This window comes from Salvia splendens, chromosome 11 (assembly GCF_004379255.2).
Source record: "Salvia splendens isolate huo1 chromosome 11, SspV2, whole genome shotgun sequence".
Lineage (NCBI taxonomy): Eukaryota > Viridiplantae > Streptophyta > Magnoliopsida > Lamiales > Lamiaceae > Salvia > Salvia splendens.
The window spans coordinates 17,159,487-17,172,388 of NC_056042.1; the positions used below are offsets into that span (position 1 = coordinate 17,159,487).

Consider the following 12,902-nt stretch of genomic DNA (forward strand, 5'->3'; position numbering starts at 1 on the left):
TAATATCACTTTTGGTACTAGTTTTCTGTATGCCCAAAATATCTTCTATGACACAAACGGGAAAATGTATTTGTTTAGAGGGCATTTTAAGGTGAAAATTGCATCAGGTACCAAAAATTTGATTTATAGGTACCAAAACGATATAATATAAATAGCATGTATCATTTATGTGCGAAAGTGAAATATCAGGTACTCCTCCGTCCCATTCAATATATCCACCTTTCCTTTTTAGTTTGTCACATTCAAGATGTCAACTTTTTATATTTGGAATTAAATCTCTCTCTCCTCTGTCCTCATTAAAAAATTGAGTAATGCTATGCAGCCATAATGTGGCCAGCCACACAATGACATTTTTGTAAATAATTATAAAAGTCAATGCAATATATTAATAGTAATAGTTAGTGCTAAGATAATTTTACTTAATTACCCTTTTCCCAATTTTTTACTTCAAATTTAAATTTACAATATTCTCTCTCCATAATAATTTATGCACAATTTACGAGCCCTATCAATAATTTATGTATTAAACACTAAGGTGTATTATAATCTAATAATAATATATTATATTGTACTATGATATACGTTTATTATATTGTGAAATATTATGACAACATAGTATTGAAACTTAATATTTAGTTATAACTAAATTATGAATTTATGATAGCTTTTTTCGTCATACTTAATTTATAAAAATAAAAATAATAATAAAAGTAATGATAAAAAATATTTCTTAAGATTACAGTATATGTCGAGTAATATTATTTTAAACAAAAATCTGAATAAAAAGCAAAAGGATATAAAGTACTCTAATGAAACGTAAATATCTTCTAAAAATAATAAAAACATTGTTGGATGGATGAATATAAAGTACTTACTTTATAAACTACGGTAGGAGTAGAGTTGTCTTAAGAATTTTGATACTTTTAAGGTGAGTTAATTATTAAGTGAACTCATTTAATTTTTAGCTAAAAGACAAATTATGGCTGGCAATAATATGGCCATTTAGCATCATTCTAAAAAATTCAATTACTTTTTCCATTCTACTTTATCACAAACAACTATGCCACCTAAAATTCCGTGCCACTCAAGAATATGATCATCTTGAGTAGGACGGAGGAAATACTATTTATATAGTTCACTATTTATTATATTCTGAGTTTTTTAATTTTCAAATTTCTTTTATATAAAAGTGAATTTTATTTGTATAAATGTTCGGTCATATAAACTTAAAGATGATTTCAACATAGCGTGCGTGAAAAAATAGCAATTTACAAATACAAATTAATGAACAAATCGAGGAATAGATAGCTTTTCGTTATTGAAATAAAAACATAATACAAATATAATTGATAATAAAAGATTAAAAGAACTTAAAAATTATTTTTATTACTTTTGGCTTAAACAACAAAAAAATAATTAATATATACCTTTGTTTTTAATCAAATATAATAAACTTGAATCTATAACAACTTCACTAAAATGTTTGAGCATTCAATGGATCCTCTCACATAACTTGCACCAAAATATTAGAATTAGTTCTTACATAATGATGTCAATATAATATATTATCATGCCCTAATTATTTTTGTTATTACAACTAATCATAAATATCTATTCTAAAAACAAATATATAAACAATTAGAATACAATCAAAATTAATAGTTATAATTTGAAAACATAGCTTGACATATAATATAAAATACACCACTTTTTGAATTTTAAAGCAAATAGAATGTACTAATGGATAAATAATTAATCCATAAAATTAATTGTTGTTAAATATAAGAGCCTCAATACGTAAAACATAACAAATGGCTACAAAATTAAGGCATGTATACCGTTAAATATAAATATAATTATATATGATATAAAATATATTTTATATATTTTAAACTATAAAATCTATTGTGAAATATAAATATATTTTATATATTTTTAAATTATAAAATCTACTATGAAATATAAATATATTTTCTACTTTATATATCTTAAATTATAAAATTTATTGTGAAATATAAATATAATTATGATTAAAATTTATTTAATATATTTTTTAAATTGTAAAATAAATAATATTCTAAATATTCAAATTATCTATTTTCATTGATGCTGAAAGTCAGGTATATCACAAAAATACGATATATCGAACTTCGGTACAATATAACAAAAATTTTGGTAGGTAATAGTATGATTTTTTTCGCATACCGAATTTACAGTAAGATACATGATATGGTGATTTTGGTAAGGTATACCGTACCTACCGAATTATAAAATTTATAATTATTTTGTTCCCATCAATTATCACTTATCTTATATTATCGTGTTTGTAACATCTGACCATTAAAGGTTATATTTTATTTTTATTATTAAATCCCAACCATTAAATGTCATATTTTAATTTTTTTTTCGATACATGAATCTCAAATTACATTAACTTAATCCATACGTGTTCTATTATAAAATTAGAACTCACGTTTCACAAACTTAAGTTACATTTCTTAAAATTCACAAAGGCATTTAGGTCATCCACTACGCGTGCCGCAGCCAGCCCGTGTTCCGTTCTGGAGGGACGGTTCCGCCGCGGGACGCGTTGCAGCGGTGCGTGCCGTCCCCAGCCCACCGCTGCGCGACGCGGGACGCGACGTCTCGCCAAGTGCCGAGGCGACGTGGCGAGCTCCCGATGCATGCGTGACGCCCACTCGCTGGCTCGCGAGTGGGCGTCGTCACGGATGACGCAATAATTCATTTTTTTTAAAAAAAAATTGAATTTTAATAAATAAAAAATTCAAACGGTAATGTCATCAAAGCCCCGACTCGTTCGTGGTTCATGGAGAGCATGGTTGACATCATGTATACGTGCATAATCTTGCACAACATGATTGTCCAAGACGAAGGACCCGAGGCGGGAAATTGGTTCGACCCCGAATCCCCCGGAAGCTCAACCGCAAGTAGTCCGCTGCGAAGTGGAGCGCATCCGTCTATACAAGCACGGTTGTCTATTCGGGCAAGGACACGCGACTCTAGCGCCCACGCCCAACTCCAAGAGGATCTAATTGAGCACATTTGGAAAAACTTTGGCGGAGAAAATTAAATTATGTCATTTTATATTTTTAGAATTTTAATTATGTCTTTTTTTTATTTTTTTGAATTTTAAGTTGTAATGTTGTTTTAATTTTAATGAAGTGCGTCTTTTTAATTGAATTTGTTGGAAAAAAAATTAAAAAATGAAATTGAATAAATAGTAATTTAAGGGACGGAGCATTGCAGGTTCCGTCCCTTAGTTAAGGGATGGAGTAAAAAAGTACAGTGGGGCCCTCAAATAGTAGTTTAAGGGACGGTGGGAGGACGGCGCAGTGGATGCTCTTAGTCCTTTACAAATAAATCTCTACTTCTTTACTACTATGTCGTTATCATGTGAAAAACATAGTAACATGAATCAAAGAAGTTTCCAGCCCAAGGAAAAGCTGGTACGGCATAGAATATGATGTTTTACACACTCTATTATAATATAGCCAGTTATCATTTTAATCAAGCATGCTGTACGGTGCCGCGCATCTAACACACACTCAACCTCACAAATTTCTCGTATGAAGGATAGCTAATAACGCTAATCTTCAGTAAGCACAGCAGCAGTCAGGCCATTTTCGTCAGAGAAGAATTCTCCAAATCTCGTCTCCTGCAACACGTTTCTCCAGAATTACTTGAGGTGATGAATCTGAAACAACCTATTACTACTTATGTTGCATAACATCAAAACCAGTCCCTCTACAAGCTGAAGCCTAATGCTTCAAGAAGCAACCCGCCAAATACGTTGCCAGTGTGGTGGGGAAACTTGAGATGTGACAGGGAAGATAGAAAATGAGGCATTATTATCCCACCCATTCATCTTTCGACACTGGACCCCTAGGTGATAGGACAAAATTCTGAACCACCATGTAGTTCTTCGACAAAGACTACCACCATTTTCCTGCCTGTTTCTAGTAATGTATCAAAGGCTCGAGACTGGACATAAAAGGTGAGCATCCAAATTTTGAAGAACGCATGCAGTGAAATTGCAATCATAAAGCAAAGGTGTGAAGAAGACCAAACTACAAAAAGTTACATGCCTACCTCAGAGATTCACTACACTCTGTATTCACCAACATGCATCCACTTTGTAGATGACCACTTATTCCCTTTGATAACAGGACAGCCTCCTAAAATCAAATTACAGGGTCTGTTAAATCGGAAACCAAAACATAAAACCAAATAAAATTACTAAAAATAAAAGCAGTGGGTCAAACACAGATCTTGCCTAAAAGATATAGGAAGAATATCTCTACTTCATGAAAATTCAGTATGAGACTGCAAATCTCTATCATCAACACAGCATAAAAAGGAGGCCGCCCTGTCAATTAGTTTCGGACTTCTTATTCGTTGACATGGATCAACTTTGTAAATGACAACATATCTCTTTGATGACAGGACAGCCTCCTGGAATCAAATAACAGAGCTCCACAAAATCAGAAACTAAATGTTAAAAGTCAAATATATCACTAAAAAAGAGAAAACCAGAGGCTCAAGCACAACTCAGCCTAAAACATAGGAACAATATCCATACCAATGTTATGAATGGCGTATTGCAGCTTATAGCTGTTGACCAAAAAGCCAGAAGGTTATGGTGGTCAGCATGGCAAGATATGGCGTTTGATACATAAAAAATTAAAAATATTATTACTCCCTCCGTCCGTTAAAAATGTCCCATTTTGCTATTTTGGGATTTCCACGATTTAAAGTCCCTTTTGCTTTTCTACATTTTAGGTAAGGGGACACTCTATTCACCTAACTCATTACAATCACATTCTATTATAAAACCAATATATAAAAGTGGAGTCCACATTTCACTAACTCATTTCTCTATTTTTCTTCACAAAGTCAAACAATTTCTTAAAACCCGTGCCAAGTCAAAATGGGACTGTAAATGGCGGACGGAGGGAGTAATATATTTACATATGAAATATGTACAAAGTGAAATTTTAGAAAATGATAAAAACATAATATTTCCAATCTTAGAACAACAATTTAAAACATAAGGTTGTAATATTTCAAATCTTAGAACATCAATTAAAGCGTTTGGGTGGCAGTGTTGGGGGTTGAGTAGGAGGCGGTGGTGTTGACAGCAATTGGGCGGCAGTGTCGGCAACAGAATAGAAGGTGGTGGCGGTGTTGGCGGCGCAGGAGGTGAACAGACGGAACAGCACTATGGCAGAGAGTCCCTGAAGGCAGAGCGTAGGCAGCAGGGATGGATATATAGATAAGGAAGTAGTAGGGTTTGCGTTCAAATATGGAGAAAATCTGAAAAGATATTGAAATTTATTTCAAATGAGAAAATTGGTCAGATTTTAGCAAATGGGCCAGATCATTTGGGAAATTGGGCCAGGTTTAAGGCTAAGGCTGTCAAAAATGCTGCCTAAACACCATTGCGCCACGCCCACGACAGCAGCCATCAAAATCTGGCACAAACTGTCATGGCGATGGCGTTTTCCCGCTACGGAACCATGTAGGTTGTTTTAGTAACATTGATCTATACTTTCATGAGATCGACCAGAAGGCATATTTGATACAACATAACCAGAAAGCTGTCCCCTCAGTGTCTGATTCTGTATCACTGGCATGCATCCTGTTTATATCTGGCAGGCAGAATAACCTCCAGGAAATAAATAACCCAGATCCAAAAATTAGAAAGTAAAGTCGATGCCAAATGCTTCCCTAAAGGCTAAAAGTTAAGGAATCTAGACCCAGGAGAAGTTTCATAAAGATCAGAAGTCGCGATGTGTTATACAGCATAAATTTTAGTTGTGTACCATAATTTACGCAGAACAGGTTGTGGTGTCCGTAATGCTTCTCACTCTGTTTGCATCTTATTTCTCAACCCAGTTCTAATATCTTGATTCTTAGGAATAAAGTTAAAAAAGATGGGTTCAAACTTCAGAGTAATGGTAATCAGAAGGGGGTCACAAATGCAACTCACCATGTAAGCTTGATGGATCTAAAGAAGCATCAGGGCGCATACTCCAGAAAAGTAGTGCGTCGCCCATCTTCGGTTTCACAGCCAGGCCTTTCTTGCCACACTCTGACAGACCTAAAGAAGAGCTAAAGTTTCCCTTGGCGGCAGGGAAAATTGTCTCACCGCCTTCTTCAACATCTGACCTGCACTAGGAGCCTTAATAAATATACATAAATGTCTAACACTGTGGAAGCATCAAGACACAGAAAATGTACTCACAAATACATAAGAACTGTAGCTATGCGTTGACCTCCATTTTTTGTGTTAAATTCATCAAGAAAGTAGTCGTAGTGAGGCTCGTACTTTTGCCCCACTTCATAGCGCAAAATTTGTAGTCCTTCTCCATGCTCTGTAAATTTTAATTTAAACATGATAAAGCTAAATTTTTTAGAAGTTTCACAAACGGTGAAACAGTTGAATTCAGATCAGCATTACTAAGAAAAATTTACTTGGATCAGCTTTCTGAATATAGCAAGAACACTGAAATTAAAGGGCACAAAATGCTTCTAGTTAATGCAGTGTTGTTAGGGTCGCGGGTCGGTCCGGGGCGATGAGGCTGGACCCCGGGTCGCGGGGCGATGGGGCGCCGGGGCGAGGGACCCACGAATCGGGGCGCAAAATTATTTATTATTTATATATTAGTAATAATAATGATTAAAGATAATTCACTATAATATAAATAGTATATTTACATAACAGGTAAAAAATATTTTTAAAGTTCAATTTTGACATTGGGTAGAAAAGAATTATTGGAGGAATTATAATCAATTTACTTATTATAATATTTAATTAATGGATTTTATAATAGAGTCATTTTGGAAAAAGATGAAAGATTGGAAAAAATAATAAATTATTATTTTATTTCTCTTCATTTAAATAAACATAATTGTTATTTTAAATCTCTTCATTTAATTCATAAAACAAATTATCAAATAAACATATAATTATTATTTTATTTCTCTTCATTTAATTCATAAAATAAAATTAGGTAAAATGAAAAGCTCCATAAATAGAGATTGTAATGTTCTAAAGATTACTAAATTAGCTTTATATAAACCTAAAATTAAATTATAAATATAAGGAATTAATAAAAATATGTTACTTATACAAATAATAACAATAGAAATAAACAATAATTGATGGGGTAACAATAGAAATAAACAATAATTGATGGAGTACAAAGTAATTTCATTTCCCAATGTAGTCACTATCTATCTCTCTCTCTCTCCCCTCCCCTCCCCTCCCATCCCTCTTCTTTTTTCTCTGTAAAAGCAAAAAAATTGCAGCCAACCGGCGAACCAGGGCGGACGGCAACAGGTAAGCCCCCGATCCGTCTCTCGCTCCAGTCGCCCCGACCGCCCAGAGCGCGCCCCGACGGCGCCCCACGTATCTCGCTCGGCTCACCCATGTTGGGGCGAAACCGGGCTCGATCATGGCGACCCGCGCCCCGAGCGCGCCCCGGGCGCGTTTTTGACAACACTGAGTTAATGGCGTAGTAAGTTTACTAAAGACAAAGTACATGTTTTCTTTGCAATTTAAGACTAATCTATAAACTTAATAAAGCAATCAAATATTGAAAAAAGAATAGTACTCCCTCCGTCCCATAGATATAAATGGGCCGAATTTCGTTTTTCGTCCGTCCCATAGAAATAGTTCATATCTATTTATGGACACATTTTTCTCCTTTTTTACTTTATCATTTATGGGCCCCTCCATCCACTACATTATTTCAACCACTTTTGCTTCTTCACTCTTACTTAACCAATTACACATTAAAACCCGTGTCATCCCCAATTACCCTATTTCAATGGGACGGAAGGAGTATAAGATATAGTAATATTGAAAGCAAGGTGAACTAGATGCAAGAAAAGAACCAAGACCAGAACTCCATTAAGCCAATAAAAGCCTAATGATCTATAAACCAATTACAATCATTATTCTTGTTGTTACCACCCAGAATAATTCTAAAGCAGCTACGCTATTACCATAGGAAGTTAATTGTTCAGCTATTCATTTTTCTTCGCAATGAGTGGAACATCTATCTCTACCACTTACCTGCGGGAATAAAAGTGTAGTCTGCTATTCTTTTTTCAATATTTCTGATAACTTTATCCCGACCTCTCCTCAAGAACGTTCCAGAACTTGTTCGAACCCTGAACATGATGACAAGGATGCAGGGTTTCCAAAACCAATTCTTACATGATGAAATAAAATATAGAAATGAAAGCTCAATTAATCAAGACATTTAGATGAACCAACCTGCTATCTTTACTCTTGCCAGTTTTGCTATCAACAACTGTTGATTTTACCATGTGCGGCCGAGCAAGATTTATCAGATACTCGCATTCTTCCTCGGACTGTGGTAAAAATAGTAGTTTTAGTTCAATTAAGACAAAATTTAAGTGTTACTCGAAAAATATTTCTTAAAATAATTCAACTTGAAAATGAAGGGAGATATTGGCTCCCAAGTCCAACCGAAGGTCTAGATTTTTCTTCCCGGAATAGCACTCCTCTTATAGGACAAGATTTTTTAGTCTAAATACCCTTTGAGTTTTCAGAGGAAGAGGTCATGTCCTGAATTTAGTTTGTTCGGCAAAGGCCAAGGCCTTCGTGATAGGTGCAATATCTGTACTTTTTATTTATAGTTTCCTTTCAGTTAATTCATCAGCAAAGTTTTGTGTGTGTGTTATCCTTGTTATTGTTGTGTGTTCTTTTATCAAATAGTTAGCAGGAATACAAATTGCTCAATCAAGAGTATGTGTGTTATCAAAATTAAAGCATATAAAGCTTAATAAGCGTAATAAGGACACAAGATTAACCAAAAAATGCATTCATGCCTTCAACTTTGTTCTATAGTTGAGATTGTTATAGAAATGTCTTCCACAAAAGTTTATTTCTTACAAATGATTGATTTACCCATTCAAAGCAAGTCAAGCAAAGGGCTTTCTTAAAAGATGATGATGTGTGTTTGAGTGTACACATTGCAGAAGCAAGCTCCACTTAACTAATCATATCATGAGATGTACTGATTCAAGTGATCGAGAATTGAAGTTTATTACGTATAGGATAGGATGTCATCTATACTTCATATTGACCAAGGGCCATAAATCACTAGAAGTAATATATTATCAAAAAGAGAAAGAAATAATTGCTTTCTACGAAGGTAGTAGGTAAAGTTTTCTGATGCAGTTATTTTTAACTGTATATGATACATCTCCAACAAGCTTCAAACAATTTTAACTACCTACGTCTTAAGATTTACAGATCCATGAAATGGATAAATAAACAGTGGTGCATACATTAACACAAAATGATATATAGAACTAGTAGTTTCCGCTTGTCCACACAATTCACTCTCCTAAGCAATGAATCGCTGAATAGAACTCATAACCAGGTATATTATAAATAGGTATTGAGATAGAACTTCTAACTGTACCCCAATCAAATTACGATAATCATCAAACGTGAACACCAAAAATAGGAATACATCAAGCCAAAAACAAAGTACAGATACACACTAAAAGCTCACCAAAAAGTTATGATACAAGAAAGCCCTAGGTTCCCACGAAAGGATCTCAGTCCACTGTTCCGTTCTTTCCCCCAATCCATTCCCTTCTTTTTTTCTGCAATCAACAAAATAATTGGTTACAATTCACATTATATTTAAAAAATTCACCACAACAAAAATTGAAAAAAGAAAAAGTTTTACACGTCTATTTTTAAGCGTTTCAATTTGATATGATCTCCGATCGCTGACAATCCTTCATCGGAGCGAATGGGGAGAGAGAGAATTCCTAGACCGAGAAGCATCAATAGAACGACTGAGAGCATTAATAGCATCGAGAGCACCAAAACTACCGTAGACGATCTCTTGCCTTGGTGCCGATTTCCCCGCGCCTTCGCCATTTTCGTTTTCTCTGAACTGAAACTGAATTGAGTTACAACCCTAATTAACGGCAAACGATTTAAGAGTACTAAATTTCTCTATGCTAAATCGTAGCATTTGGGATTTGAAATTGTGTGAAATTGTATAGAGAAAGATATTAAAATCGAAGGCGTCAAAAATACCAAAACGCGCACAATATTTTGACCAGTATAGTAAAATTATAAAAAGCGCAGACTTTCCCATAAAAATACTCCCCCAATTCCCTCATAGTTGAAGCGAAGTTTAAAAAGAGACGGTGAGTGTATTAAATAAATAGATATAAATAAATAAAAGAAGGAAAAAAGTAAAGAGAATAAAGTAAAAAGTGAATAAAGTAAGAAAGAGAATAAAGTTACTCCCTCCGTCCCCGAATAAGAGTCGCTAATTTCCTTTTCGGGATGTCCCCCAATAAGAGTCACTCTACCCACTTACATTTTAGGACATCAAAATCACCCTTAATGTTTAGCAAATTTACTGAGAATGCCATTATTTACACTTGAAAAAAAAGAAATTGCAAACCCATTAGGGTTTGCAGTCAACCCTAATTCTCGATTCATCTTACGCACTCTCGACTCTCTCTCTCACTGTCGGCCCTCTCACTCATGAATCCTCTCCCCCTCCGCCTCAATCAGTCTCCCCGTCCGCCTCCCTCCGACGCGATGGACACCGTTTTGCTTGAAACACCGCCGGACTGGGTAGATTACGACGTAAGTTGTCGTCGGTCGGTGGTTCATGGTGTTCCACCGTTCATAGACGACGACGGGGCTGAAGAGCCGACACCTCCCGATCTGGTCCTTTACGGATCTGAAACTGAAGCTCCGTCCGAAGGATTCTACGGTTCTGAAACCCTAGATCCGTCCCCATTTGAAGTCGGATCTGAAACCGAATCGCCGGTTAAGGGTTTCGATGGCTCTCAAACTCAGCCTCCGTCCGAGGGCTTCTACGTTTCTGACAGTCTACCTCTGTCCCCATTAACCTCCGGATCTGAAACTGAAGATCCGGGTAAGGGTCTCGACGGATCTAAAACTCAAGCTCCATTTGCCCCCTTTGACGGATCTTGGACCAATCTGCCTTCACGTTCTGTGAATTTGCTGGAAAGCGAATCACCTTGTCTTGGTTTGGATGACATCGAGGAAGGAGCTATGCAGCCGGCGGTTGAGCCAAATAGAGAGTACACCGGCAATGAAAAAGCTATGCTATTAATCATGTTTCCTTGCATGAAGGATATCTTCTGATTTGTGAGTTTCTTTCTAATTCAGAGCCACCCCCTTTTAGGGTTTGGAGGCTTTCTGATGTAATCTATGCTTATGTGCATTGCTCAATGTTAATGTGATATTGGTCCATGTTTATGTGATTTTGAACTACCCCTATGTTGATGGTTTGGAGGCTGATTTTAATGTGATGTTGGTCCATGTTTATGTGTTATTGAGCCACACGTATGTTGATGGTTTGGAGGCTGATGTATTTATTCTCTGGTGTCCATATGCATTTGTGTATTCCTAAGCAATTGATCCCTCTGATGTCCCCATGTTGTTATTGAGCCACCCCTAGGATGAAATCTTTCTGAGGGAAATGCAAAAAAAGCCACCCCTATGAAGGGTTTGGAGGCTAATTTGAAGCAAAGATACAAAAAATATTCACTGATTAATTACTAGGATTTCTAGTGATGATGTTTATACAAAATGGAGCCTATTTAGCCAAAAAAGCCACCCCCTTATAAAGGGTTTGGAGGCTGATGCCATGTGATGAAACTTTTCTGATGGCAGTAATAAAAAATGCAGCCTATGCACAAAAAAAGAGTTTACATCTTAAACATTAACATATGTTGGTGCTTACACTGTAAACTCCAGTCCCTAACTTATGTCTAGTACCCTAAAGCATGGTTAAGCCGCCCTATGTCATATGTGTCCCCAGTGTTTTTTCAGGCAGCTTTAGATACTCCAAGCTATCTCTCACCATAAAAAGTGATGATATGAATACTGTCTGATAGCTTTATTGACATAAAAAGTGGCATACATGGTTTAGGAGACAAGGTGTCATGACTTCCTTGGTAATTGATTGAATAGGCTTTGTCTCCATTGTCCCTTTTGGCCTGTTCTTTGAACTTCTTTGGGCCGGTATCTGTTTTGTGAATGGGAATAACCCTATTTTACCATCGAATATGATGTCTCCATCAGGCCCACAAAGTGGCCTACTCACAGCAGCCATGAACATCACTTTAGTGATGAATCTCTTGGACTTACAGGACCTGTATGGCATATCTTCATCCGGCAACAGGTAGTATCTATCTGATGTCTTTGTCATGTAGAACCATTTCTCGTCAATATGAACCATGTTGTGCATTGAATGGTAAAGAAGTTTACCTTCAGCGAGTGTTGGCTGAATATGAGAAAGACACCATTTCATCCTTGCAATTTTGTTGGTTTCAATAAGTCTAGGCTTGATAGCACTTGTATGAGGTTTCAATTGATTACTCTTAAGAAATCTACCAATTGTTGTCTTGCTTACTTCCATCTTAGAAGCAACCTTCCTTATGGTTGATCTCTCAAGCATGGACAGGTTTCTAAACTTGTCTTCATCTAACATGAGTTTATCTTTGTGTTGATAACATGTTACTTTGCCTTGCATCATGACAGGTTCCCCTCTGTCTATCTGCTGCTTACTAATGTGCCATATTCTCTCTGCTGTCCTTTTGTGGATGTTGAATTTTTTGGCAGCCTCTGCACAAGAACCTCTTGGCAGCACTCCATCCGTACTTCGCTGTAGAAGAAACTGCGCAATGAGGTTTTTTTGAGGGCTAGTCAATGCTAATGTAGGCCGATGCCATCCACCCTGCCCCTGCCACTGCCCCTGCTGCTCTTGATCAGGGACCAACACTCGGACCACCTCATTCTCCATTACCCAGTGACAAAAATTTTCTGAGGGTATAAT

General features: G+C 36.0%; 2 protein-coding genes across 3 annotated transcripts; both read right to left on the bottom strand.

The window, feature by feature from the left end:
- Positions 1-3,370: 3,370 nt before the first annotated feature.
- LOC121755886 (probable prolyl 4-hydroxylase 3) lies at positions 3,371-10,113 on the bottom strand. 2 transcript variants are annotated; one of them, XM_042151310.1, is made up of 8 exons: positions 9,756-10,109; positions 9,576-9,669; positions 8,306-8,403; positions 8,102-8,199; positions 6,266-6,395; positions 6,011-6,189; positions 4,111-4,196; positions 3,371-3,676 (listed from the first exon to the last, which is right to left on the bottom strand). In XM_042151310.1, the coding sequence occupies exons 1-7, from the start codon at positions 9,950-9,952 to the stop codon at positions 4,123-4,125; spliced, it is 870 nt and encodes a 289-aa protein (XP_042007244.1). In that variant the 5' UTR covers positions 9,953-10,109; the 3' UTR covers positions 3,371-3,676; positions 4,111-4,122. The 2 variants fall into 2 exon arrangements, with proteins under 2 accessions (XP_042007244.1, XP_042007245.1); XM_042151311.1 differs by lacking the exons at positions 3,371-3,676; positions 4,111-4,196 and adding an exon at positions 4,221-4,473 and having other exon boundaries at positions 9,756-10,113.
- Positions 10,114-11,660: 1,547 nt separating this feature from the next.
- Positions 11,661-12,869, bottom strand: LOC121754532. Its single transcript, XM_042149872.1, has 2 exons — positions 11,988-12,869; positions 11,661-11,753 (listed from the first exon to the last, which is right to left on the bottom strand). The coding sequence occupies exons 1-2, from the start codon at positions 12,867-12,869 to the stop codon at positions 11,661-11,663; spliced, it is 975 nt and encodes a 324-aa protein (XP_042005806.1).
- Positions 12,870-12,902: the final 33 nt, after the last annotated feature.

What these genes read in the sequence shown, in the direction of transcription:
- LOC121754532 (XM_042149872.1), bottom strand. Translation starts at nt 12,869, where the DNA reads ATGGAGAATGAGGTGGTCCGAGTGTTGGTCCCTGATCAAGAGCAGCAG. An exon ending in CACCTTGTCTCCTAAACCAT is followed by an intron (nt 11,754 to 11,987) that starts GTATGCCACTTT and finishes TTTTGTGCATAG; the next exon opens with GCTGCATTTTTTATTACTGC.
- LOC121755886 (XM_042151310.1), bottom strand. Translation starts at nt 9,952, where the DNA reads ATGGCGAAGGCGCGGGGAAATCGGCACCAAGGCAAGAGATCGTCTACG. An exon ending in CTACACTTTTATTCCCGCAG is followed by an intron (nt 6,396 to 8,101) that starts GTAAGTGGTAGA and finishes TAAAATTTACAG; the next exon opens with AGCATGGAGAAGGACTACAA. An exon ending in GCTACAGTTCTTATGTATTT is followed by an intron (nt 6,190 to 6,265) that starts GTGAGTACATTT and finishes CTCCTAGTGCAG; the next exon opens with GTCAGATGTTGAAGAAGGCG.